General features: G+C 52.3%; 1 protein-coding gene across 4 annotated transcripts in view; it reads left to right on the forward strand.

Moving 5' to 3' along the window:
- LOC133343504 (heparan sulfate glucosamine 3-O-sulfotransferase 1-like) overlaps positions 1-23,701 on the forward strand; it is an 83,015-nt gene extending 59,314 nt beyond the window's left edge. For all 4 annotated transcript variants that reach the window (XM_061553165.1, XM_061553164.1, XM_061553167.1 and 1 more), the window contains 5 exons: positions 12,193-12,946; positions 13,832-14,022; positions 14,504-14,617; positions 15,081-15,201; positions 15,595-23,701. In XM_061553165.1, the coding sequence (XP_061409149.1) occupies positions 12,478-12,946; positions 13,832-14,022; positions 14,504-14,617; positions 15,081-15,201; positions 15,595-15,926 (1,227 nt within the window). In that variant the 5' untranslated portion in view covers positions 12,193-12,477 and the 3' untranslated portion in view covers positions 15,927-23,701. The remainder of the gene's footprint in view (positions 1-12,192; positions 12,947-13,831; positions 14,023-14,503; positions 14,618-15,080; positions 15,202-15,594) is intronic.
- The last annotated feature ends 1,759 nt before the right edge of the window (positions 23,702-25,460 follow it).

Below are 25,460 nucleotides of genomic sequence, written 5' to 3' on the forward strand. Positions count from 1 at the left end.
TCCAGGTGAGGGGCCCGGGGCGCTAAGGGCCGTGTATTTATACCCGGAGTTTAAATAAAGACCTCGAGTATTCTTGTCCAACCCCCCACCCCCCACGGAGGGTTGGTTGAGTTTTGATGAAATGATTGACGGCTTCAATGATTGTATGTATAAGCAAGATGTGCACCATCACGCCACCGAACAGAGACGATCACCGCCTCCACGCGCTGTCAGACGCGCGATGCGGCCGTCTGGAACGCTCCTCCTTACGATATTCGGAAGCCACTGGAGCTATGCACTTTTAAATCATCGACATTGAAAACTAATTTCATAAGAACGGCTTTATAATCAACGTTTTTGGGTTAGATGGAGTTACTTATAAATGTGTCGTAACCCTCCACCAAAAAAAAAAATGTAAATGTTGTGGTTTCACGCTTCAACACACCGGTGGGCTAAAGCAGTGAACTATTTGTCTTTTGTCAACGTGACACTTTTTTGCTGATTGGCCGTGTCGGGTGGTGGAGGGTTACGACACATTTATAAGTAACGCGATCTAACCCAAAAATGTTGATTATGAATAATATTGGTCGCGAAAGCCTCCGTGTTAAATAAGAACTGCTGTTGGTGTTTAGTCTGTTGTCCTTCCCCCGCACCTCCGATTAGCACGGTTGGCTAGGGAGGCACATACATCAATGTCCATCTGTATTGCCCTCTCCAGCACGCTTCAGTCGTTTCGCGTTCAATCGAACATTGAGGCCCTCGTGCTCGTCCCCTCTTTACAACCCTCGAGCCGGTGGTGGAAATTCCACATTCCTATGGTAGGGGTGAGGCTAACCATTGGACGAAACCACTGATGACGCCGCCACAAAGCGCTACCGATGTTACTGACCCCCGTTGGAGTTGAATGATGGGTTGGAATCAAGCCCCTGCCAGGATATTGGTCTACATAGTTACTCGCTAACAGCACTGACTTGCCGTCACAGTCCGTTAAGGCTATGGGGAGGATCGTTGTCTGAAGAATACTTTCGTGTGAATGCGTGTGCGTATATAACTGTGTAAGGCATTTAACTATTTACATCTCTCTGTGCGTGTGTGGGGGGGAGCGTCGTGGTTAGCGCGCTGCACTACGAATCCGGCGAAGCGAGTTCGATTCCCGCTCACGGCCAACGCGGGTGACGATTATCTGTACCAGTCCTCGGCTTCGCCTAGGTCGACTCAGCCTCCAATGAGTGTCTCGTGCGGTGTGTAAACTTCATCACTGGGGAGACAAAGGCGGCCATGTGGAGGGCTGCCCCCCCCCCCCACTCGTGTGCCGTGCCAGCCTTCCTAGGCGCTCGCTAACAGCACTTGCCCCAACAGTCGTTTAAGGCTATACGGGTGGAACCTTTGTCTTTTTTGTTTGTTTGTGCGTCTGTGCCGTTCACATAATTACGCCTTAACTTTTTAAAGCGCATTATTGCGTATTTCATTATCATTCTCACTGCCGTTTCACGGGGGTCACTCACACGCTGCCTCTATCGCGGGCGGGCAGGCGCTCCGCGTCTGTTCCGCTTCGAGCCACGACGCTCGCGTCTTGGCCTTGGGGGGAAGGGGAGTTGGGGGGGTAGTGGGGGGGGAGTGGGGGGGAGTGGGGGGGGCCGTTAAAACTCAATTCGCGGGGCGCGCGCACGGAGCGGCAAAGACGCTGGTGGCTTTTAATTAAGTCGCGTTTAGCCGAGGACGACAAAGGCGCACGCGAGAGAAACAAACATCTGTCCGGCCCGCTCCGCCGCGAAGCCCACCGAGAGTGGCCGCGTTAATCGTCGGTCGTGATCTATCCACTGCTGTATCAAGGTCTCACCCGAGCCTCCGTGTATTTGTGTGTGTGGGGTTTTTTTTCTCTATCCGGGGTTATCCTGGTTTCCTGCCGAGACGTTCTGGTCAGCGTGGAAAAGCTCTGCTCGAGTGTCTCTTCCGAGCTCCCTCTGGTGGACGACCTCCTGCCAGTGGTGGCCTGAGCGAGCACTTTCAGGGCTGCACCTTTATATATGTATGTTGAACTTCTTTCGCACTCGCACGTAGCCAACCGTGCCTTCTACTCTGGTGTCGTCCCACACGCAACTGACCCGCAGGACCCTCGTGAATCAGTGCCTTGAGACGTCATAATCATCAGCATAATCATCATCATAAGCATCAGCATAATCATCAGCATAATCATCATCGTAATCATCATCATAATAATCATCATAATCATCATCATAATCATCATCTTAATCATCATCATAATCATCAGCATAATCATAATCATCATAATCATCATTATCATAATCATCATCATAATCATCATCATGATCATAATCATCATAATAATCATCATAATCATCATCATAATCACCATCATCAAAAGCAGCAGTCGCGATCCACCCACTGCTGGATGAAGGCCTCCCCAATGCGTCGTCATCTCTCGCAAGTCCTGCGATGGAATGATCCGTCTAGCACGTGCAGACCAGCTGATATCGATCGCTCCATCTGCACAATGGAACGTTCTCTTGGACGCGTTCCCATCTTTTGGCTGCCGCTCCGTCGCTAGTCTCCACCCACTGGACCTCGTCCCGTCTGGTCGTGACGACGCGTCGTGCCCAGGACCCACTTACTTTTCTTAACGGTCCTCGGCACGATGTCCCCCACGAGCTCATGTTCTCAAATACGTGCGTTTCTGCTTCCGAGCGCAATCCCAAGCGTCCACTTCTCTTCCTACTACCGGACATTTAGAAACACGCCTTCAGATTATTTAGCTGCTGTGCATTCCCACATGATAAGCCACTTTGTTGAGCTATCGCTTCTGAAAAATCAGTTAATAATTCAGTGGGCTTTACCTGGTCAAATAGAACTAGTTTCTTTCACATTTCATCTGTATATATATATATATATTTTAAGTGGTTTGTTTACCTTTACTATACTCTGCCATGTTTTTGTATTGTTTGTTGTTGTAACGTTCGAACCCACCCTTACGGGACATCTGTGAAAACGATCTTTATAGCTCATCGGATTCCTCCAGTATAAATATTCCAATTATTCCGGATGATATATTTTTTTCTATTATAAGGAGGAAATCTCCAAAAGTACCCAAAAATATAGCTTTATAAAATAGACACGTATATACCAAGTTCACGTTTTGAACAAAGGCACTTCTTCAGAGCAGAAAGGCTGTCTGGCTTGTAGTCGAGGGTCACACTTTACACAGCACAGTTTTTTTTATTAAACCTCGTCGAGTTTTTAAAATAGACACGTTTTAAATATTTTAGTCAAACTTTTCGTTATATTGAAACATCAAATATAAAGCGCACATTAAACATCAAATGCGCCGAGTCATACTCTGTACGAGTAGGCAACTATTATAATTCACCATAGCTGAAGACAGTTTAAAAGCTTTGGTATTTTAATGCGTTTGACAAATGAGCGCCTCTGTATGTGACGCGTTTACAGATTTCTGCTCTCAGACGATGAGTAGCAATTTGTCAGCACGTTTACCCATCCGTTTAAAGCTTTTATTCGACGAGACAAACATTGCTCACTAATTGTAAAATCGTCCTTGTCAAGATATCCTAAAACTGCATCCAGCATTCATTTGGCAGCCTCTCGAGAAAGGTAGATAAAACACGGATTCGAACCAAGGAGTTCACGGGTGCCTTGTCAGCGTCTCTCCCTCTTTCTCTGCGTGTCTCTGATCTGGCCACTGCGACCGATAAGAATGGTGCGTGGGCTCTGGGCAGGACGCGTCGTCCCGAGACGGGATGATTTGGCTGTCCTTCCCCCGCACCTCCGATTAGCACGGTTTGTTCCAGTTCATTCAAGTTCATTTATTAGGTATAGCCCTGTGAGCCATTCGGCTCTTGAATCGGGTGCAACCGCAACAAACAAAAACATGAACAAAAAAATATCTTAAAGTGAATATGTGACTAAGTGCAAACAGAAAATCCAAGAAAAGACAGCAAAATATTTCAGAATTTATTTCGCACGGTGCGAAAGAGGTTCAGCATACATACATACATACCAACGTCGAAGGTGACAGCTAAGGAGTTACAACGCGTAACGGGGGCACGTCCACGGCGGAGATGGAGCGATGACATCAGCTCATTCGCAGACAGACATCAGATGGGTTGCTACATCGCAGAACCATGAGAGGTGGCGGGTGGCTTCGCTCGCCATTCACCCAGCTGTAGATAGATCATGGCTGCTTATGACGATGATGATGATGATGATGATAAGCTATCATAACATTGTCTTTTTGAGCAGCACACTGGGATACACTACCCCGTGAATTATTTTATTTGACTGGTGAAATGAAAAAAAAATTGTTTAGCTTAGAATGTTAGAGGGGGAGGGAGGGGTGGTCAGAGGACGATGTGGGGGAGGCGGGGAGGAGGGAGAAGGGGTGAAACTGCTTCTCCCGTGGGAAGGGATGAAACAGGACCTTTGGGTTCCACGGGGACCCCTGATCAAAGACAACGCGATGTGGAGCCTGGCTCCCCGCGGGTTTGCCCGCGCGCGGTGTGACCTCGCGACTGTCGCGTGCGACCTGGGGGGGGGGGGGGCAGCTGTGATGTCGCGATTAACACGAGTCGTCCAGCAGCCTCCAGCAACCGGGAGGTTTCATCGAGAAATAACGAGCCGGCAAGCCAGCCTGGTAAGGGAGCCTGACGTTTTGTTGTTGTTGTTGTTGTTATGGGGACTCGTTAGTTCTGTCTTCGTGCGCGCTCCAGCGCCCATGAGCTCGCGTTCTAACGTAGGAGTGTGCGCTTGAACACGTGTGCGTACATGTGTGTGTGTGTGTGTTTGTTTGAGCGGTAGTGCAGTGGTTAGCGCACTGCGCTGCGAACCTGGCGACCTTAGTTCGATTCCAGCTTACGGCCAACACCAGTGATGATTATCTGAACTGGTCCTGGACCTCCCCTAGGTCGACACAGCCTCAAATGAGTATCTGGTGCGGTGTGTAAACATCGCCACGAGGGAGAAAGACGCCCTAGCGTGGTGCTGGTCATCCAGGTCTTAGTGTGCAGTGCCGGCCTTCTTCAGTGCTCGCTAACAGCGCTTGTCCCAATCGGTTGTTCAATCTCTAAGGGGGATCGTTGTCTTTTTATAATTGTGTGTATCTGGATGCACGATGTGTGTGTAGTTGGGGGCACGCCTCGTTCCTGTGAATTTATCCCCCCCTCCTCCACCTCTCCCTCCTCCTCGCGCGTCGCTCTCACGCTCTCAATGACGCGAACTTGCAGCAAACTTGAAACGAACCTACAGCGACCGTGAGGAACGTTCGGCAAACGTTCCCCCCCCCCGAATCAAACGCCTCGTGGCAGGAGGCGAACATGCGAGAGGGAGTCAATGTCGCAGCGGGCCACGCACACAGGGTCCGTCGGGGATCGTGCGATCCAACGGGTCCGTCACACGCAGTGTCAGCACGGGGCCACGTGGGCACTAGAAGAGTTCGGATTCATCCGCACTGGCTCTGCTGCTGCTGATGATGATGATGCTGCTGCTGCCGCTGATGATGCGGCTGCTGATGATGATGCTGCTGCTGCTGATGATGCTGCTGCTGTTGTTGATGATGATGATCGCTCACCGGGAGTTAAACGGCGTGATCGCCCGCGGGAGTAAAATGCGAGGTTACCCCCTGAACGTCTCACACCGAGTCTCAGCGCTGGGATGTTCGACCCCCAATCCTTGTTCGCGATTGGTTCCGCTTGTAGTTGGGAGTCAGGGAAGCGGGGAACCCGGAGATAACCCGCCGCACGCGCGAGGAACTAACACGCGCGAGGAACTAACACGCGCGAGGAACTAACACGCGCGAGGAACTAACACGCGCGAGGAACTAACACGCGCGAGGAACTAACACGCGCGAGGAACTAACACGCGCGAGGAACTAACACGCGCGAGGAACTAACACGCGCGAGGAACTAACACGCGCGAGGAACTAACACGCGCGAGGAACTAACACGCGCGAGGAACTAACACGCGCGAGGAACTAACACGCGCGAGGAACTAACACGCGCGAGGAACTAACACGCGCGAGCTCCACGCGGATGCGATCGTGAGCACCGCGCGCCGTGCCGCCTTCTCTCCTGGCCACCTCGCAGCTGCATCGCGCTTGGGAATAGCGGAGAGAGCGGCTTGGAATCGGTGGGTGGCGAATTCGCATCCTCGTTGGCGGTTAACTGAGCCCATCTTCCCTCGGGGGTCGATAAAGTGAATATACACGCTCCAAGATTGGCAGTGTTTCATTCTTCACCTGAAGACGGCTGCTTGCGTTGTAGCCGAAACGTCGTGAGAATTATTTTATTATGTTTTATTTTTATTATTTTGTTACTTCCCTTCTACGTGACCTTACCGAAAGAACCAAAAAGATGGAAGTGAATACCACTTTGTAGATAGGTCAAAAGTGGTTATTGTTTGGTTGTTTTTTGTTCACCCGGCGTTTGGCCCATTGAGCTGCAAATGTCTCTTTCTCAAGGTTCACCCGGGGGTGGAGGGTGGGGGGGAGGAGGCTAACAGCGGTATAATACAGAACAATTGAAACGTTGGAAACATAACAGCGAAACAATTCGAAGAGGACAATCCACCTCAACAGCAGCAACAATCGGCAGCTTCAACCTTCCAGGCAGCCGTTCAGATGGTATTGAACAGTGTTGTATATGTTGGGTTAAGAAAATTTGTTATGTTGTATGCGTGCGTGGGTGAAATTATTATGTTGTACCTGTGTGTTATGAATATTCAGTGAAAATAATAATTATTAAATGAAATCTGGCCAAATGTGTAATTATCCGGAAATATGTTAATTTATGTAATTACGCACATTTTAATTATGCCAATTCGAGAGGTAATCGGATTAATTATGCGAGTGGGTGTAATTATGATAATACAAGTCGTTATGATAACCAGACCCCGCCTCGGTGACGAGGGTGGGTTATCGATCGGAAGAAGGCAATTAATCGTATGCAGTTATGCAGGTGTGGTGTAAGTATGCAAGATTAACTTAGATTAACTCGGCATCGTTGTCTGGGTTCGTCTCATTCTCGCTTTAACATTCCCAGAGTTTTATTCGTGGTTATAATTTTAGGTCCCCGGTTCACCCCGTTATCGCTTTAACATTTACTGAGTATGTATTAGTGTGTTTATTAAGGTCACCAAGTTCAAATCTCAACGCAGAAGCAGATCTTATGCATAGATTTCAGGAAAGAATCACACAACCACTTCTGTATTGATCAATTTATTACTAATTCAACCTTAACTATGATATAATATGCGAACTCTCAATCCCGGAACGTCAACACGGCATCAATACAGTATCATCAACGATTGTCTGATTTCACTTTGACAACTGCACATGGATCCCGCATAACGCGATGGTTGTTAGTGAGAGAGAGAGTCGTTAAAACACGCAAATACTATGCTAAGAAAACCTTAATGTTAATGAATGATTATACTCAATATTGTTCATAACGCGATGGTTGTTAGTGCGGGAGAGAGTCGTTGAAATATGCAAATACTATGCTAAGAAAACCTTAACGCTAATGAATGATTATACTCAATATTGTTCATGCAGTACCACACTCCTTATTGACCATACGCAACCCTTATCACGTTGTAAACACCTTGGGTCACGGGACAGTTGAATATTCTGTAGAGGATGCGAGTACGTGCGGCGATTATGACTGAAAGATACTTGAAAGATTATACGGCGATAAAACACAATCAAAAACAGTTATTATTCTTAAAGGCACCAATCTCAACAGATACATCGGCAGGTTATCTGACAACAGAACGGCCCGGAGTAAGGGCCTGCGACGGTGCTCCTTTTCCGAAGCTCGTTATCTTATACCAAGTTTACTAATTGGGGACCAGATCACCTGATAAGGATCCGGTGGGCCACCACTCCCCACGTGAGCGTGGCTCGGCGGAAGGAGGTGCCAAGAATCAGTTTGCGATGCTTTCCAGCCACGGATGGCTTATGGGTTCGAGTGTTTTTGAGTGGTAAGAGTTGTCTCGAATAGTCAGTGTTCGGAGTCGATTCTTTAGGTCAAACAGACGCCTGGTGGTCGTGTGGTGAGGGGGCGGTGCGCGTCATACGTATCAGTCGATCCCCTGTCACCGTGGCGAACTGGTTCGGATGGCTGTTGATACGCTGTCGCAGTTCGGAACCCGGTCGGTAGGTGGCGCCCACAACTCGCTCGCAGCGTGCAGCTCTGGGTTGTCGTCGAACAGCGATGCTCACCACTCCGGTGGCAGCAGAGACCCCCGGTTCGGCAGAGGTTGACGAGCTAAAGATGAGTCGAGCCGACCCGCTGGTCGCAGCTCGCTCCTGAGTCGACCCTCCCGGTCGAGCTCGCTCCTGGGTCGACCCGCTGGTCGCCCTCGCTCCTGAGTCGACCCTCTGGTCGCACTCCTGAGTGGACCCGCTGGTCGCACTCCTGAGTGGACCCACTCTGGTCGCACTCGTTCCTGAGTCGACCCTCCCGTCGCACTCATTTCCAATGCTCAGGATCCTTTACTTTATGCCGAAAATTCCCCCTGGATCCCGCCCACAAGGCGGGGCTTCTTCCGATTTTTGCTGTGTCAGGATCTGTCCGTAGGCAGGTGTGTCCATGTGTCTGTCCGTATGTCCGTGTGTCCTTGTGTGCATCACTGACGGTATATTCGTTGTCACACTCCCTCCATAAACCCACGAGCAAACAATCAGATGTTACAAATTGCCTCGAGGTCGTCTCTCTGTCTGGGTGCAATATTATCTCTTGTCTGGCCTTCTTCATGAACCCAAAACACAGACGTTACAAATGTCTCATAGGCGTCTTTGTTCGTGTTGCACAACCTGGAGGGAGGGGCAACACTCTCTCCGACCCGGCGCACAAAGAAATGGTTAAAAAGTTTTAAGTTAACATTTGTCCCTTACTATTTCACAGTTATGATTCTGTATGTAACCTAAGGTCTGTCGTTTCCCATCGTGGTGCTTGACTCAAGTGTAGGTGTTTCCCCGAGCGTATACACACTCCTATCCCGCGCTGCGGGGATACAAAGACGGCCGGGATCTCCCTTTCTCTCCGACCCTGGGTTTAACATCGTTTTTTTTTTATTATGTATTATATTCGACCTGGTTGTGATTCATCCCGTTATCCTGGCTTTTCCATAAGTTTTACTTTGTCTTTTCATGCATATACTTATTACTATTAATTTATTTCCGATATCTTAGGTTAAGGGGTAAGTTTCTTGATCCTAGGAATTCGTATTCCTTGGTGCCTGGATGGTTATATAAGCGGAATATAGTTTACGGTGAATAGCGTTAACATTGATGTTATGTGCGATATTATGTATTGTGATGTCTTTAACTTAACTTGTTTGTCAGGGCTTTACTGACACGAAGTTGCATTCCATAGCCCCGCAGTCTTTGCCCCACCCTATCTCTGCTCGCCGTGGTTGTTGCAGTCCAGCTGACGTCGTTAACTCAAGGCCTCATTAATTTCCGTCACTCCTTGTGTGTGAGGGCGGTTGAACCTTGGAGTCAGTTCTGGTTTTTGTCTGCCTGCTTCTTCTTGTGTCCCCTGACCCCGGGAGTTATTATTCTTAATTTATGGCCTGTTGAAGCCCGACTCGCTGTTGCTGGGCTGGTCGTTCCCGGCTTTTTGCTTACGTTTGCAGTTCGCCGTGCTCTTAATTTCCTTCCCTCTTCAACCTTATATCGACTATTCGCTCCTGTCTGGGTGCGATTCAATTTTAACTTAGGAAGGTTCTGATTGTCATATGCTTCGGGTCGAGTTGTATAGAAAGTATTAAAGTATGGAAATAACATTTCATATTGACTTAATGATGGTGATGGTTCAGTAGGCGTAACTTGTGACCTGGTTTAATTGGAGTGGGTGTGAATATCAAACTTTAGCCTACCCTGTTGTTAAATTCCGACTTTAACGTTACTTTAATAGCAATACAGAATAATTGAGCTTTTTGTCTTAACTAGGCGAACGCGAACTTCTGGTGACCCCCGCAGCCTTGTTGTTCAGCTGGGTCTGCCTCCTTGAGAGATATACACCACTCTTATTCTCGTCTCACTGTGGTCATCCAACCTTCTGCTCTGGGAGTGTTATTCTTAATCTCAGGTCAAAGGCCCCCTCACGTTCAGACGTGCAGGGTTGTTTAAATCAGCTCCCTCCCCTGTGCACACAGCCTTGAGCTGACCCACTTATTTTCGTTCCCTCAGCTGCAGGAGGACAAGGCGTATTTCTACCTCCCCCCTGTGTGCACGTGTTCCAACTAGCTCGGAATCCCTAAACACACAATCAGTGATGATTCCTGGCTTTCTGTGGTTGTGATTTAGACAAAGGCGCCTCTGTTTCTTCCATTGCCTTTGAGTCGACACTGCCCTATTATTTGCCCATGTGCTGAGGTCATAGAATTCGTTTTGACTTCAGTAATATTAACATTCAGTATTGGATTAGCAAATGGCAATGGTTCATTGATGTAGCTCGCAGCCTGGTCTCCAATTTGAGCGAGCGCGAGGATCGATACTTTAGCCTACTCTGTTGTTGAATTTCGAATTTTGACGTTACTTTAAAACCATGCAGGATGGTTGGGCTTTTTGCCTTAACTATGTCTGGCTGACACTCCCACTGTCTCTGCCGCCTGCACGGGTGACATGTGCCCGTTCATCAGGCCTTATCTTTCCTTGAAGCAAGGTTGCAAATTCTGCCATCCTAGCCCTCCTCCAGTTCATTACTTAACAACACCTGGTGTTTTGCAGTTTGCTGCGCTTTTGGTGTGTTTCATTCATTAAAAAAACAAGTAAAAAGATAATATATAAAAATCATCAAATATTATTAATCTCAATTTTGGAAGAAGGGTTAGTATACAACAACAGCGAATCACAAAAGATTATGGGCAACATCGTCATCATCATCCTCATCACGATCCACGGGAAAGATTGCCCCGGACGTGTCCGCTGCACGTTCCGTCGTCTGTTTCCGCTTTCCTCTGTCTTGTGGCAATCTGCTCCAGTAGTGGCTACATCTTTCCGGCACCGATCGTCAACATCAAGCCTGCACTAAAAGCTAGAGCACCATACACGCATCAATGTAGAGGGGGGGGGGGTGTTCCCACCACTGGCTATGGCGCCTTCGACAGGAGAAGAGGGCCGATGCTTTCGACGCTGGTGTGATCAAGAAATCACTCCGGAGGATTGGTTTTGTCAGACACCGTCCAGTTGCCTTCCCCCCAAACCCGCACCTCCCCACCTCCCCATCTATATATTTTTTTCCCATCCACACCGCTTCCACTTTTACAGCCAAAAGGCTCCCTGGGGTCGCCCGAAACCTTTCGGAGTGCGGAGCTCCGGCGAGTCCGGGCGGAGGGGCCGAGCGATGGGAGCGAGCGGTCGGCTCCCATCGCCGCCAACGGCAGGAGGAGGAGGAAGGGGCAGGTTTAGTTATTGACGGGCTCCCCTTGGTTTGTTTACATTGTGAAAGTGAGCGAGCTTGTTAAGAAAAAAACCGACAGCCGTCCGTTGGGACGATGAAACGAGCATCAAAAACACACGACGTAAATAGCAATCATAATAACAACAACAGCCGCCCGAACCAGGAAACGTGACCCACATCGTGAGCGCGCGAGCGTGGGGGGGGGGTCGTTCTTCGGGTGTCTCCGGTTACCTTGCCACGCGCAGCCAAACCCCCCCCCCCCCGCTCCTCCCCGTTCCTCCCCGCCCCCGTTAATGGGATTTGGCCAAAACGTCCCAGTGTGGCAGCACTTATTGGATGAATGAACGGCATCGTCGTCGTTGTCGATTTAAAATGTCACGTTTGGTTTTAGATTATTCGGAAAAAAAATGTCTCGTTGTGGATGGCTACTATCACAGATGCAGTCCCGTGTAATGATTTACCTGCAGCCCCGCCGGTTGACGAATTTGTCACAATCCAGGATCGCAACTTGTTACAGATCCAATTCGTATTTGTCTCGTGTGCACCATCTCATTTGTGTTGTTTCATTAGTTTCAATCTCGTTCGTAGTCTTTTTTTCGCTCCATTAGCATACACGTAACGTCAATCGCATATCGTTTGCATCAACAATAAATAATGCATCATTGCGCGCGCAGGATGCGATGATGCGTGTACATTGAGTTTAAGAATTGATGTCAATCGGCCTCAATCGACGAACCTATTCATTGTCCTGCGCTGTCCGTCTGTCCGTCGCGTGCAGGCTTGCGTCACGGAGCAGGAAGGGATGAGGTGACCGCATCTTTGCCTCCTTCAGGCTCATCAGCACCGTGAGGCCGTGGGCCGCTAGCGACGGGGAGCAGCCTCCACCATGCGCCTGGAGACATCAATCTCAGACTCCGTCGACCACTGGACCCTTCAGGACCAATGCGTCCCAGCCGCGTTCGCTTGAGCAAGGAAATCCCTGCACCGGCATCGACTTCGCCGAGCCTCATCAGCAGGGCGCGGCCCGCGAGACGAATCGCCCGCGCGTGACGGCGATTCCGAGATGACGCCTCCGCCATCCCCGCTGCTGCTGCTGCCCGTGCTGCTGCCCTTCCTGTCACTGTGGCTGCCCGCGTCCGCGCCCGCCTGCTCCCCCGACTGCCCCGGCGGCTCTGCCCCAACGCTGTCGGCGCAGCGGCCCTCGTTATCGTCCACATCGTCGTCGTCGACGGCATCGTCGTCATCGCCGGCGGCACAAGTAGCAGTCGGCTCGACAGGAGAGCAGCAGCATCAGCTCCTCGACGATCTCCAATATTTCCAGCACCACCACCACGACGACGACCGCTACCGCCAGCGCGATGAGACCTCAGCGGACACGGGGCTGGCTCAGCAGCAACAGCAACAGGATTCGGCTGCGATCAAGCCGCGTCGCGGCCACGGCAAGGGCTCGCGCAGAAGGAGGAAACGTCTGGAAGACGACCCGAGCCTCAGCCGCCGCCTGCCGCAAACCATCATCATCGGCGTCCGCAAGGGTACACGCGCTACGCACGCGGACACACACTACACACTCGTCGCAGGTCGATCCACTGCTGGACGACGGCCTAGCGGGTTGTGGAGGTTATTTTCCCGGGTGCTCCGCGTTTTCCTCCGGGCGCTCCGGTTCCCTCTCGCACGTATTAACACTCTCCTTCATTTGCTGAGAACATCTTAGTGTATGGAGGGCCGCAGAGCTTGGGCAGTTGTTGGTTCTTTAGCGTCGGCTCCTCAACGCCGGGCTGCTGCTCTCCGGCTTTGTCTGTGGGTCCTCGGCGATCGTGGGAGATGCCGACCACGACGACGCGATCTACAATCTGAACAGATTAGTTGGCGGTGCTGCTACTGCTTCGGCTGCAGTCCCATTGGTGCACACGCACAAGTAACAGACACTCAGCACCTTCGTCAATAAGACTTAAGATGAAAAAAATGGCCATTATTCATAACTCGTGTGCTAAGGGCACAGTGTTATTGACGAATGCGTTGGGGTTTTCTATAAAAACGAAACGTTTACACCGCCCTTGAGCATCAGAGACTGCCTCTCTGCGGCCACATTGCGTGGGCGGGCGGACGCCTCAGTCGACCGCACCAGAGCCCTGGGCCCCAGAAGACAAAGATCTCCCGTATAGCCTCAACAGACTGTTGGGGCAAGTGCTGTTAGCGAGTAGCAGGCCGGCACAGCAGACGAGGGGGTGGGTGGGTGGCACACTGGAGAGTTGTACATTTTCCATTAGTGCATCAGGTATCTGCATCTGCCATAGATTGAACGGATACGTTTACGGGTGGACCACGACCACGATTGCAGCCTGTTACGGCTATCTTCGCTGGCGATGTTAGTATCATTACCGTGTCATAATCATGATAATCTTTATTTGACGCTGCAGGCGGGACGCGCGCGCTGCTCGAGATGCTGAGCCTCAACCCGGCGGTCGTGACGGCGGAGACGGAGCTCCACTTCTTCAACCGCGACGAGAACTTCGCCCGCGGCCTCGAGTGGTACCGCCAGCAGATGCCGCCCTCGCGGCCCGACCAGGTCACCGTGGAGAAGACGCCCGCCTACTTCACCGCGCCGCAGGTGCTGCCCCCCCCCCGCCCCATCCCTCCTCGCCCCCCCTCCCTTCTCGACGGGCATCGGGACGAGATCGATTCCCTGGCCTGGTGGACCGAGTTTGACTCTACTAGGGAGAGGCGTTGGGGGGGGGGGGGGGGTTTGGCGGGGACTCTCGTGAAGCAGAGACATGGAGCCTCAAATGCCAGTCGTATGGTCTGAGTGCAATTGTCTGTGTATCCATCTGTGTACCTCTCAGTCTCCATCTGTATGTCTCTTTCTGATCATCTCTGTCTCTCTCTGACCATCGCTGTCTCTCTGCGCAACTCTGTCTCTCTGTCCATCTCTCTGTTGATCTGTCTCCATCTGTATGTGTCTCTCTCTCTCCATCTCTGTTTCTGACTCGTCTCCGTCCGTCTCTCTGTGTCCAACTCCCATCTCTGTCCATCTATCTCGCTGTCCAACTCTGTCTCTCTTCCCCGTCCTCCGTCTCCCACCGCGCTTGAAGGTGGCGGCGCGCATGGCGGGCTACCACGCGCCGTCCGGGGGGAACGTCTCCGCCCTGCGCCTCCTGCTCATCCTGCGCGACCCCGTCGAGCGAATCCTCTCCGACTACACGCAGGTCGGCTCCTCGCTCCCTCGCTCGCTCGCTCGCTCGCACGGTGCCGGCAGCCACTCACCCAGCACACACCACGCCCAATATACTCGCTCCTCGCATCGCCTCCGTTTACGGAGTTCTAAAATGCGTTCGCGCTTACCTCTTACACCTTCAACGGTGCTGGCCACTTGCCACTTTGGGCTTTCGCGTCTCTGCTCGGACAACAATCATTGATATATTTCTTATTTTTGAACATACTTATTCACCCCACACACCGCATGCAGCATAGCATTGGGTACGAGTCGCATGCCACCTATATCCGATGTGTGTGTATACCTGCGACGTTCAGTGCGACAGAAGTTCAACATACGGGACATACATACTGAGCGAGAGAACTCAAGCCCCATGGTGTCCACCGCACGCAGAAGCATTGTGCCAATTGACCAGGGCGCGTGCGTGCGTTGTGCCGGGTGCGTGCGTTGCGCAGGTTTTCTACAATCGCGCCGAGCGGGGGCGCGAGTGCCCCCCACTCCGGGACTTCCTGCTGAGCCGCAGCACGGGGCGGCTGCGGCCCGACTACAAGGCGGTGAACCGCAGCCTCTACGCAGGTGAGAGGCCGTCACAGCCTCCACCACCACCACCATCGTGACGGCAACCATGACGACGCTGATGATAGTCACAATGATGAGACGTGGATATTGGTGGTGGTAGTGGTGGTGACAATGCCAGTGATAATACATGTATGTTGAACTTATTTCGCACCGTACGTAGCCAACCGTGCTAATCAGGTGCGGGACGATGACACATTTTATACACTGCTTTGGTCGGTTTAAACAAATGATGACGATGATGAGCAAAGATGACACATGATGATGACACTGTTGATGATGACACTGATGATGACGAAGACGACGATGATGATGACGACAATCACATCCGTTACCCTGCGACCCCCCTCCCCTCCAACCCCCACGGCATCCACCGGCCCCGCCACCGCTCAGACCACATGGAGAACTGGCTGCGCCACTTCCCGCGCGAGCGCCTGCACGTGGTGGACGGCGACCGGCTGATCCGCGAGCCGCTCGCCGAGCTGGGCCGCGTCGAGCGCTTCCTGGGCCTCGAGCCGCGCATCTCGGCTGGCAACTTCTACTTCAACGCGACGCGCGGCTTCTTCTGCCTGCGCGACGCGCGCCGCCGCCGCTGCCTCGACGACTCCAAGGGGCGGCCGCACCCCCGCGTCGACGGCGCCCTCCTCGAGCGACTGCGCCGATTCTTCCGCGAGCCAAACCGCCGCCTCTTCCGCCTGCTCGGGCGCACCTTCGACTGGCCCTGAGCCCCTCCCCCCCCCGCACTCCCTTACCCCGGCCGCCGCCCCCATCCCTGTCCCGCAGCGCCCCCCCAAGAAGGATCGGTGGCGACCGTTCGCCCGACCGCTCGCTCGCTCGCTCGCTCGCCCGCCCCCCCTCCCGTCCGCACGGGAACGGGACGACGATCGGCGTGTGAGAGGGAACTGCCGAGCGGTGCGGATGTTTTGCCCGCGGGTGAAACTGGTTGGGCGGGAAGCGAGGACACCGTCGGGTTGGTTATCCAGAATGGAACTTTTGTTGGCGGAAGGGAAACCATCGTTGCTCAGTTAAGACGCCAGCCCGGCCCCCCCACCAGCCCCCTTACCCCCATTGCCGAATCCTGGATCGGTGCCAGAAACCAGCGGAACGTTCGCTCACCGCCGCTGAGCATGCGGCTGTGATGGTCGTGATGGTCGTGATGGGCGTGAAGGCCGTGACGGCGGCCGGTGTTAATTTCAGCGGCCGCCCCGGAGCGGCGTTCTATCCCCCAGAGCGGCACTCTCTCGACACCAGCTTACTTATTTTTCTTTACACGAACAGAACAACATTTTCATCGGTAGAGTTTTAGTGGAGGCCACTGCCTTGTTAATCGTCCACGTCACTTACCCCCCGGCACCGCGATGAAGACAGGAGCCGGAGAGAATCGAAACAAAAAAAAGATCTTCTCCGCGTGGACTTTGAGTGGTGGGCGGACGGTGTTGTTGTCTTTATATATAAGTGACAAACGCGATCGATCGACGGGCCACGCCTCTCCCGGCTTCTCCTGGAGTCTGTGGGCCACCGCGCCTGAGGGCACGCCCAGCGCTCCTGCTCGATCGCTCGCTTCTTGTGAGCGTCACAGAACAGCAATAAACTAAGCGAGCCCATTCAAACGGAGGGAGTGAAAAATAAACATATGAATAACGGGATACGTTTAATAAACAAGATAATTAATTCGTCGATAGAGGGACGGGGCCCCCAGGTAGTAAAATGGGTTGCGGAAGAGAGATGAAAAGCCAGTGAAATGCGGCGCGCGATGGAAGCGCCGTGGCCTTATTGAGTGAGAGCAATAAGAGCGTGCGGTGCGGGACAATTCTCAAAGTGTCACCACAGCGCCCAGCGTCGCCAACCTTAACACCCCCCCCCCAACCCACCCCACAAGCAACTCTCACGTGAAATGATAAAATTGGTTTTGCCTTACGCGCCCGCGCTACCGGCGGCGCAGGAAGGTTAAGCCGGTGAGATAATGAATGGAGTGATGATTTTGCCTGCGAGATGTTCTCTGGTGGCAGATCGGAGAGGGGACAGGGGGACTTGTGGCGATGGGAAGAGCCGCTACCTCCCCCCTCCCCCTTTCCACGGGAGTGCGAGGGGGGCGTCTCTCTTCTGTTGTGAGAGGACGGGTTCGCCCGATGAACTCAGGGGGACACTTTTGAGCAATATTCCTCCTCCTCTCCTCTTCCTCCCTTGTCTTCTTTGCGCAGCTTTCCTTGATTGTTCGGGAAAAGTGGGGGGGGGGAGGTCGTACGTATGGGTGTGTTGGCAGTGTGGATACTCTGAGGGGGCAGCCTGACTTGCCAGGCTGAGTGACGGATGGGTGGTTAACTTGCTGGCCGGTGGGTGCCTGGCAGAGAGGACGGCTGGCTGGCTGAGTGGTTGTCTGGCTGGGTGGCTGACTGGCTGGGTATCTGGTTGGATGTTTGGCTGGGTGGCTATCTGGCTAGGCAGCTGGCTTTATGTCTGGCTGGTAGAATGACTAGCTGCCTGCCTGCCTGCCTGGATGGTTGGCTGGGCTGCACAGTTCCAGTCCGTAGCAGTGGCGATGTTCGTTCAACACCGTCCCCAGCTCCTCCGTGCGAATTCAACTTTCCTAGGAGCAGATTCTCCCGCAATCCCCCTCCACCCCCGTCTACCCACCCACCATGGTGAATAATGCATCACCGTCCATGCAGCGAGACCCTCATTAGATGGGAGCCTTGTTGGAGGTGGGGGGAGGGGAGCTGCGAGAAGGAGCCACACTCCCCTCCGAGATTTTTGGTTAAGTAGCTGGCGGGCGCATTAAAAAATTATGCAAGCAAACAAATTACACTGACTCCACAATTGACTCGAGCAGGCTAATAGATCTCGGAGGTTAGCCGGCCGAATGTACGGTGGGTTTTTTTTCTTTCTCTCTCTCTCCCCTCCCCATGAAATACGTGACATTTCGTTTTAATGAAATTTTTAAGTCAAATGCGCGCTATTTTTTTAAATGCTTAGCTCGAAATTGATGTAGCGGGTATTCTTAAATTCCGACATGCCTGGAAGAAAAAAACCTCTGCGTAAATTGCCACAAAGGAGAGGGGGGGCGGAGGGTGTGGGGGGTGGGGGGTTGATGTGGGGGGGTGGGGGGCATGGTGGTGGGGGCCCGGCCGGCGGGCGGGGGGGGGAGATTCTGCCAAGGAGAGAGAAGCGCCCGTTAATCATTCCAGCAAACCGCGGACTGGCGTCTCGTGAGCGAGCGAGCGCCTTTGTCGCGCGCGTGGTTTTCTTGAGAACGAGGAGGAGGAGGAGCAGGAGGAGCGCTTTAGCGCTCGTGACGGTGCCAGGTTGTCTGTTTGCCGACCTCCCAACGCCCGAGTCACGCCGAGATGGCAGCTGGATTTCTAGGGGCGTCGGCGGCGGCGGGCACGTTGAATCGGCAAACAAAAATCGACGGTTTGGCGATTTTTGTTTTCCCCCTTCGGGCTACTTTAGCGGAAAACGCCGCGGCACCGACATCCGAGTTAGGCTCCCCGGTCCGGCTCGAACGCCGCGCGCCCAACGATCCACCACGTGGCTCGTCGTGAAGAGAGCACCAAGAGACACATCGCAGTGCAGTGCATTATTCACAATGCAGTAATCATAGTGATTCAGCGAGTAATAACGAGTCATTCTGTACCATTGTGTGCGCGCGTGTAAACATGTACGTGTGCATCTTTCTCAGTCTCTCTTTCACAGGTGTTCGCTAACAGCACTTGTCCCAAAAGCCTGTTAAGGCTATAAGTGGGATCTTTGTCTTTGTGTGTCTCTGTGGGGAGGAGTGGCGGAGTGGTTAGCGCAACTTTCGCAATCTGCGCCTGGCCCCCTGAGTGTAAATTCCCGGCCATGGCTAACGTCAGGGGCGATTGATATCAGAACTCGGCCACTCTGAGGTCGATTCGGCATTAAATGAGTGTCGCGTCGTGACATCGTTGTTATTTTGTACTCGGTGAACCTCCCTCGCTAACCCTCGCTCCTTAACGCCTTGCATCGCCGACACTGACACTGCCGAGTCTCATGAGAAACCCCACAACTCGCGATGGACATTACCGATGTCACCGAAATTCCGCTTCTCAGCTCGTCTTCTTCTTCTTAAAAAAAAATACTCTAATAAATATGGGTCCAATTCATCGCGAGGCATTTGAACAAAGTGCAATGCCACGCTGGACGATGCTTCACGCACACGTTTCCCCTCGCTGCATGCATATGCGGCTGGCCGATCTCTACTCAAAATTCGTGACATTGCGCGGTTTGAATTCAACTCGGGTAGGCAGCTGGTCCCTCGTGCGGTTTCACTTTATGCGCCCACTTTTTTGGAACAAATCTACTTCTACCACCACTACTAGTACTACTACCAGTACTAGGACCGCGTAACCTAATGAGGGAAACCAGTCATCTCCAGTGAATCGTCGGTTATAAAAGTGTAAAAATGTCACCCGCGTTTCAACATTCCTCCGCGATAAACCCAATCAATTGGCATATTTGCCCTCGTGAAAATATTCTCAGTCGGTTGGGGGAGGTGTATGTATGTATGTTGAACTTCTTTCGCACCGTAAGTAGCCAACCATGCTAATCGGAGGTGCGGGGGAAGATTACATTGAACACACAAAGCAGTTCGAAAGAAGTGAGTTTTAAACGTAGATTTAAAAGTGCATAGCTCCAGCGGATTCCTGATATCGGAAGAGCGTTCCAGACGGCAGCAGAAGCAGCGCGTCTCAAAGCGCCGTGCGATGCGGTGACCGACGTTTTTGTTCGATGGCCGAGCCAGAAGCTGCTGCTGCCGCTGCTCCTGCTCCTGCTGCTGCTGCTGCTGCTGCGAGAGTGGCCGCGGTTTGCGTGACAGTTCGTGAGAAAACAGCTGGACGTCGATATTTATACCTCGACGGTCCAACCCGAGAGGAGCTCGTTGTGAACCAAAGTGGCGTGCGGGTCCATCGACCTGAGGGGCTTTGGGGATGAGTGTTCTCCCAGCAGTGCCGCCTTAACCCTCTCATGCATGAATTACGATTCGAAGCAAACCCCGATTAGTTTTTTTGGGAGTTTAAAGTTAATTTATGATTCAAAGGGATTTCCCCGCCCCTCCCCCGCCCTCCAACAGACATGTGTTGAAAACCATTAATGATAATAATGATAACGATGTCAACTTGTAGCGCGCCGCGCAGGGCTCACTCACGCTCGAATGCAGACAACGATTTGGAAGGCGCGTGGAGCAACCGCGGACACGCGGTGAGCCGGCGCCAACAATCCGCCCAAGCTCTGCGGTCCCTGATGCGTAAAGATGATTGCAAGCCTATCATACTGCGCGTGTACGCGTGGGGGAGGAGCCCGGAGCATCCGGAGAAAACAAAACCCACCACACGTGCGCCTGGGACAGGTGGGGTCCTTGTATTTGCTGCGCGGCCTTCAACTGGCGAGACGCAATATGGCAACTCAATTGCAAAGCGGTCACATAAATCAAAGCCGGTCCACCACAGAGGACGTGGTGCATGAGAGGGTCAAGTATATAGAGATATACAGAGATATACAAAAACTTTGAAGCAGTTTTAAAATGCCCCAAAAATGGCACTTTCCTTAAATATCGTCTCGGGTGTGTGTAGCTTTTTATTTCGTTGTTCTAACTCTTGTCGCCGAGGATGTGTTGTTATACGGACACGTTTTTTTTGTATTAGAATATTTCACCTGGATATTCCCTTGCAGATGGATCGTCTCGATTGCAAGGGTTTCCAGGACAGCAGTTGGCACACGCATAGCAAACGCGTAATGCGCACGCAACACGCTCACGCACATACAAGACAAAGAACCCCCGTATAGCCTGAACGGAATGTTGGGGCAAGTGCTGTTAGCGAAGGCCGGCAGGGCAAATGAGTGGGTTGGTGGCCAGCACAACGCCCGGCTGCCTTTGTCTCCCGCGTGGCGATGTTTACTACACACCGCACCACCCGGTGTTTATTTTGAGGCTGAATCGACCTAGGGGAGGCTCAGGACCGGCTTCGGTAATCGTCACTGGTGTTGTCCGTGAGCGGGAGTCAAACTCAGGTCGCCTGAGTGCAGTGCGCCGACTGCTACACTACCGCTCCCCACGCGCGCATACATCGCAAGACACGTGTTGTTGTTCATATCTCAATGAGGAGAAGTTGATTGTCGTAAAATGTAATTGTACAGCGAACGCCAGGATATGACCCTGATCGATTAATTCATTTTTCCTATATTATTGGCATTTGCTTTTTATACATGACGCGTGTATATAGTAGTGTACGATGTGTACATAGCCGTACATACACGTGTACAGTTTAAAATAATAATTGCTCTCGTTTGTTTTTCGGGGATCCGTGCCACGTATCCGCATCTTCTGTGCTGCTCATGATTTGTTTTTATATGCAAAGAAGTTATGTTTGATGTTCACACTTATATTTTGCTCGTAATAATATTGTTGTTATTTGAATGTCCACCCCTATGCATGCATTTCTCTGCGAAGTAAACTGCCCTCGTCGACAGCTCCGGTCCACAAACCCTTGGCGTGACACACAGACACTCGGTGGCTAAACATCCCAATGTATCAGGACTCTCCCGAAAGTCTTGAGTCCAAGTGAGGCTTTCCTGGGCAATGATCGGCATTGTTTGTCATCGAGGGCTTCCTCCTCCCTTGTTGTCCACACGGATCCCATGTCCCTCTTCAAAAGTCCAGGCTCATTACCCCCCCCCCTGCCCACCATCCAGTTCCGGATTCTCCTCTTCACCAAAAACTCCCCTCTGCCCACCTCCTGTGAAAACAGACGCCGCTCCGTGTCGCTTAATTCTGCTCGCTCCTTCCGTCTCGCTTCTCTCTCTCTCTGTCCTTCCCTCTCATCATCGCCATCATCACCTTCTTCATCCGTGACATCGCGTCCACCCGGTCATTCCTTCTCCTCCTCCCCTTCCTGCACCGCCGCTCCTATTCTCTCTCTCCCTGCTGCTCCTCGTCATGAGCCGTGGCCTCCTCTTTGTCCGTCTTGGAGAAATCCACCCCCGGCATCTTCCATTCCTCCCACCCTCTTGTCTCACCTCGCCAGGCAATGCTACATCCTCGACTCTACTTCCCCTGCCTGCGGTGGTGCCGTTCACGGCTTACAACGTTTGAGATCCGACGGATGTTCATTGATGCCTCGATGCGTCGCTACGATCAGCGCGCGTGTTGCGAACGTGACGGCCGCTGCCTGTTTGGACACGAGGTTGGGTGATGCGTCGAAGGCTCGTATCTACCCACCCGGAGTGGCTCCCGCGAGGTCGATGCTTCGTTCATGATTTATTTTTTTAAAAGCAGAGACTTTCAAGTGACTTTCAGGAGCAAATATACATGTTTAATGACGTCGCTGCAGTGTGGCGCTCATGCTTTAAACTATCTTAATGTTACCAGGTAAGGCCCACTGAGTTGTGTAGCGCTTTTTCAGAAACGACCTGGCCACAAATGATAGCTCAACGAAGTGGCTTACCACGTGGGAATTCATAGCAGCCAAATTACTCTAAACAAACATTTCATAAATGTTGAGCGAAATGAAATGGGATGACCGGGAGAAAAAATGCACGCCACCACGGTGAGTCAGACACCGCAAACTCCAAATACAGCAGCATGCGTCCGGGTCGGGATCGAACCCACGCGCTCCTGTATACCAGGAGAGGTAGTTAACATCTTGCCACCGCGGCGTCTCGCGAGAGTGCAGTGTCGTCACGAGATGTCGTCACGAGATGTCGTCAGCGGCGCGCCCGCAGTGAATTGGCTTAAGCAGGTGGCAATAGAAACGTGTATTCTTGAATCCATCTGTGCGGAACTTACGTGGTGGATTTTCTCCTGGTTTTCCAATTCCTTCGCACGTGAAGTCAACACATGACACACACACATTAAAGAATTGGTTAAACATGCTAAGGTAGCAGGACCCCCTTGGACAACAGCCTTGAGACTCGGCGAGACTCGCCTGAATAAACGAAGGACATTGTTATGAATACGATTGTCGATAACATTAAACAATAATCTGCAAACTTTTCCCAATCCACTGCTGGATGAAGGCCTCTCCATGCTGTGTAGCTAATGTGGGTTGTTTTGACCGTTCTTTACCATACTGATGGTCAGCGCAGGTGTGAAGGGGAGAGGCCCAGGACCGTTCGCAACTGACATTGATCCGTGGCAATGCATTGAACTCATAGGCCTTAGGTCGCCGGTCGATTTCAAACTTCATAGCTAAGTGCGCTAACCGCTGCCGTCCCCCGCCACCTCCAACCTCTCGGCGTGAGCGAAGTTTCAGCGACAGCTAGCGACGCGGCGCCTCTCCGTGCGTCGCGAGCCGCGAGCTTGGAGCTGCCACGCGCGTACGGTGTCTGTCACTCGTGGGTGTCGCGCGGATGAGTCTTCTCGTGCGCGATCCCGCATCACGCACGCGATCGGACGATGGGGGCTACGCTACGCCAGCCTGGGGTGTTTTTATTTTATTTCTCTCTCTCTCTTTGTAAAGCTTAGTGAACTCCTGTCTCATTAAAGTAGTAGATCTTATGAAAGCCGCCTTTTGATCTTTGTGTTTTGCACTGAGCAGCAGCAGCGTGATGCAGAATTCATATTGCTCTGTGTGTGTGTAGCAGTTCGCGCGCCGAGCTATGAACCCGGCGACCCGAGTTCTGGGCCTCCCCTCGGTCGACTCAGCCTCAAATGAGTACCTGGTGTAGCAGTGTGTAGTAAACATCTCCACTGGGGAGACAAAGGCGACCGGACGCGGTGGCTGGCCACTCACCCACTCCATATGCCGTGCCGGCCTTCGTAGGTGCTCGCTAACAGCACTTGCCCCAACAGTCTGTTAAAGTTCCACGGGGGATATCTGTGTGTTTGTATGGGGAGCGGTGGCGTCTTGCTTCTTAGGGCACACCGCGCTCACAACCCCTGGCCACCCGAGTTCGATTCTCGCAGCCACGGCTTGCGCGAGTGATTCCTGAACCGATGATTGGCCCTTGACTCGGCTCACTCAGCCTTGAATGAGCACCTGGTGCGTCGTTTAAAAAAAACCGACAGCATTGGGTATAGAGAGGGGATAGTGCGCGGGCTCTGACCACAGCACCACACGTGCACATTTGCGGCCTTAATAGGTGCTCGCTAACAGCACGTGTCGGGGATATTTGTCTTTGTCCGGATTCGTGTGCTCACATGGGAACTTAGAAGACGGACATTATGATGCCCGGTGTAACTTGGCTCAACAGCCGTAGTTGTCCGCCCGCAGAAAATGTTGAGACATGGTGAGGCAAGATGAGACACGGCGAGTCAAGATGAGACGCGGTGAGACACGGTGAGACGCGGTGAGTCAAGATGAGACGTGGTGAAACGAGGTGAGACGTGGTGAGACGTGGTGAGACGTGATGAGACGTGATGAGACGCGGTGAGACGCGGTGAGACACGATGAGACACGGTGAGACGCGTGCCTCCATGCCTCGGGACCCTCTTCGCCTTTATTGGTCCCAAAGAGACGGGCGGCTCGTGCTGGAGCCGTGATGGATCGACTTGTGAGGATCCCGCGCGTCTAATGGATATAAATAGGATGCGGGCGGCCGGGTTAGTGGGTGAGTGAGTGAAATGTCGCGGTGATCGAGCGACCGAGTGGGTGATGTAGCGGATGGGTCAATGAGCGAGTGAGCGGGAGAGCGAGTGAGCGAGTGGATCATCCGGCGAGTGGTATGCTTTGGTGGATGAGTGGGTAGCAGATCGGCTGATATGGCGAACGGCGCGGCAATGACGATGATGAAAACTCCACGATGGTAAGGATGATGATGATGATTATGTTAATGAAGATATTATTGCAAATGATGATGATGATCAAGATGCTGATCGTGATGATAGTGGTGGCGCTGATGACGATTGCTAAGTTGATGACGATGCTGATTACGATATCGCCGTGAGTGCGATGATCACGACCATGACATGGTAATGTGGTGTTCATGATGATGATTATGACGCAATGATGAGAATGACGTCCGTGGAGGAGATGGAGCGGTGAAATCCGCTCGTGTGAAGGTGCTGGGAGGACCATTACATCTCAGGATTCGGCGAAGTAGCGGCATGTGTAGCCCTTCATCCAGCAGTGGATTGACCACGGCTACTTGTGATGAAGATGTATGCACTGCATGTTGAACTTCTTTCGCGCCGTACGTAAGCCAGCCGTGCCAATCGGAGGTGCGGATGATGTCGCTACGATGATTGCGATGAAGGCACCTTCATTGTGGTGGTCATGATGGGTAAAAAATTACGATGATAA

Source organism: Lethenteron reissneri, chromosome 17 (genome assembly GCF_015708825.2).
Source record: "Lethenteron reissneri isolate LAM-NWPU_2019-01 chromosome 17, ASM1570882v1, whole genome shotgun sequence".
NCBI lineage: Eukaryota > Metazoa > Chordata > Hyperoartia > Petromyzontiformes > Petromyzontidae > Lethenteron > Lethenteron reissneri.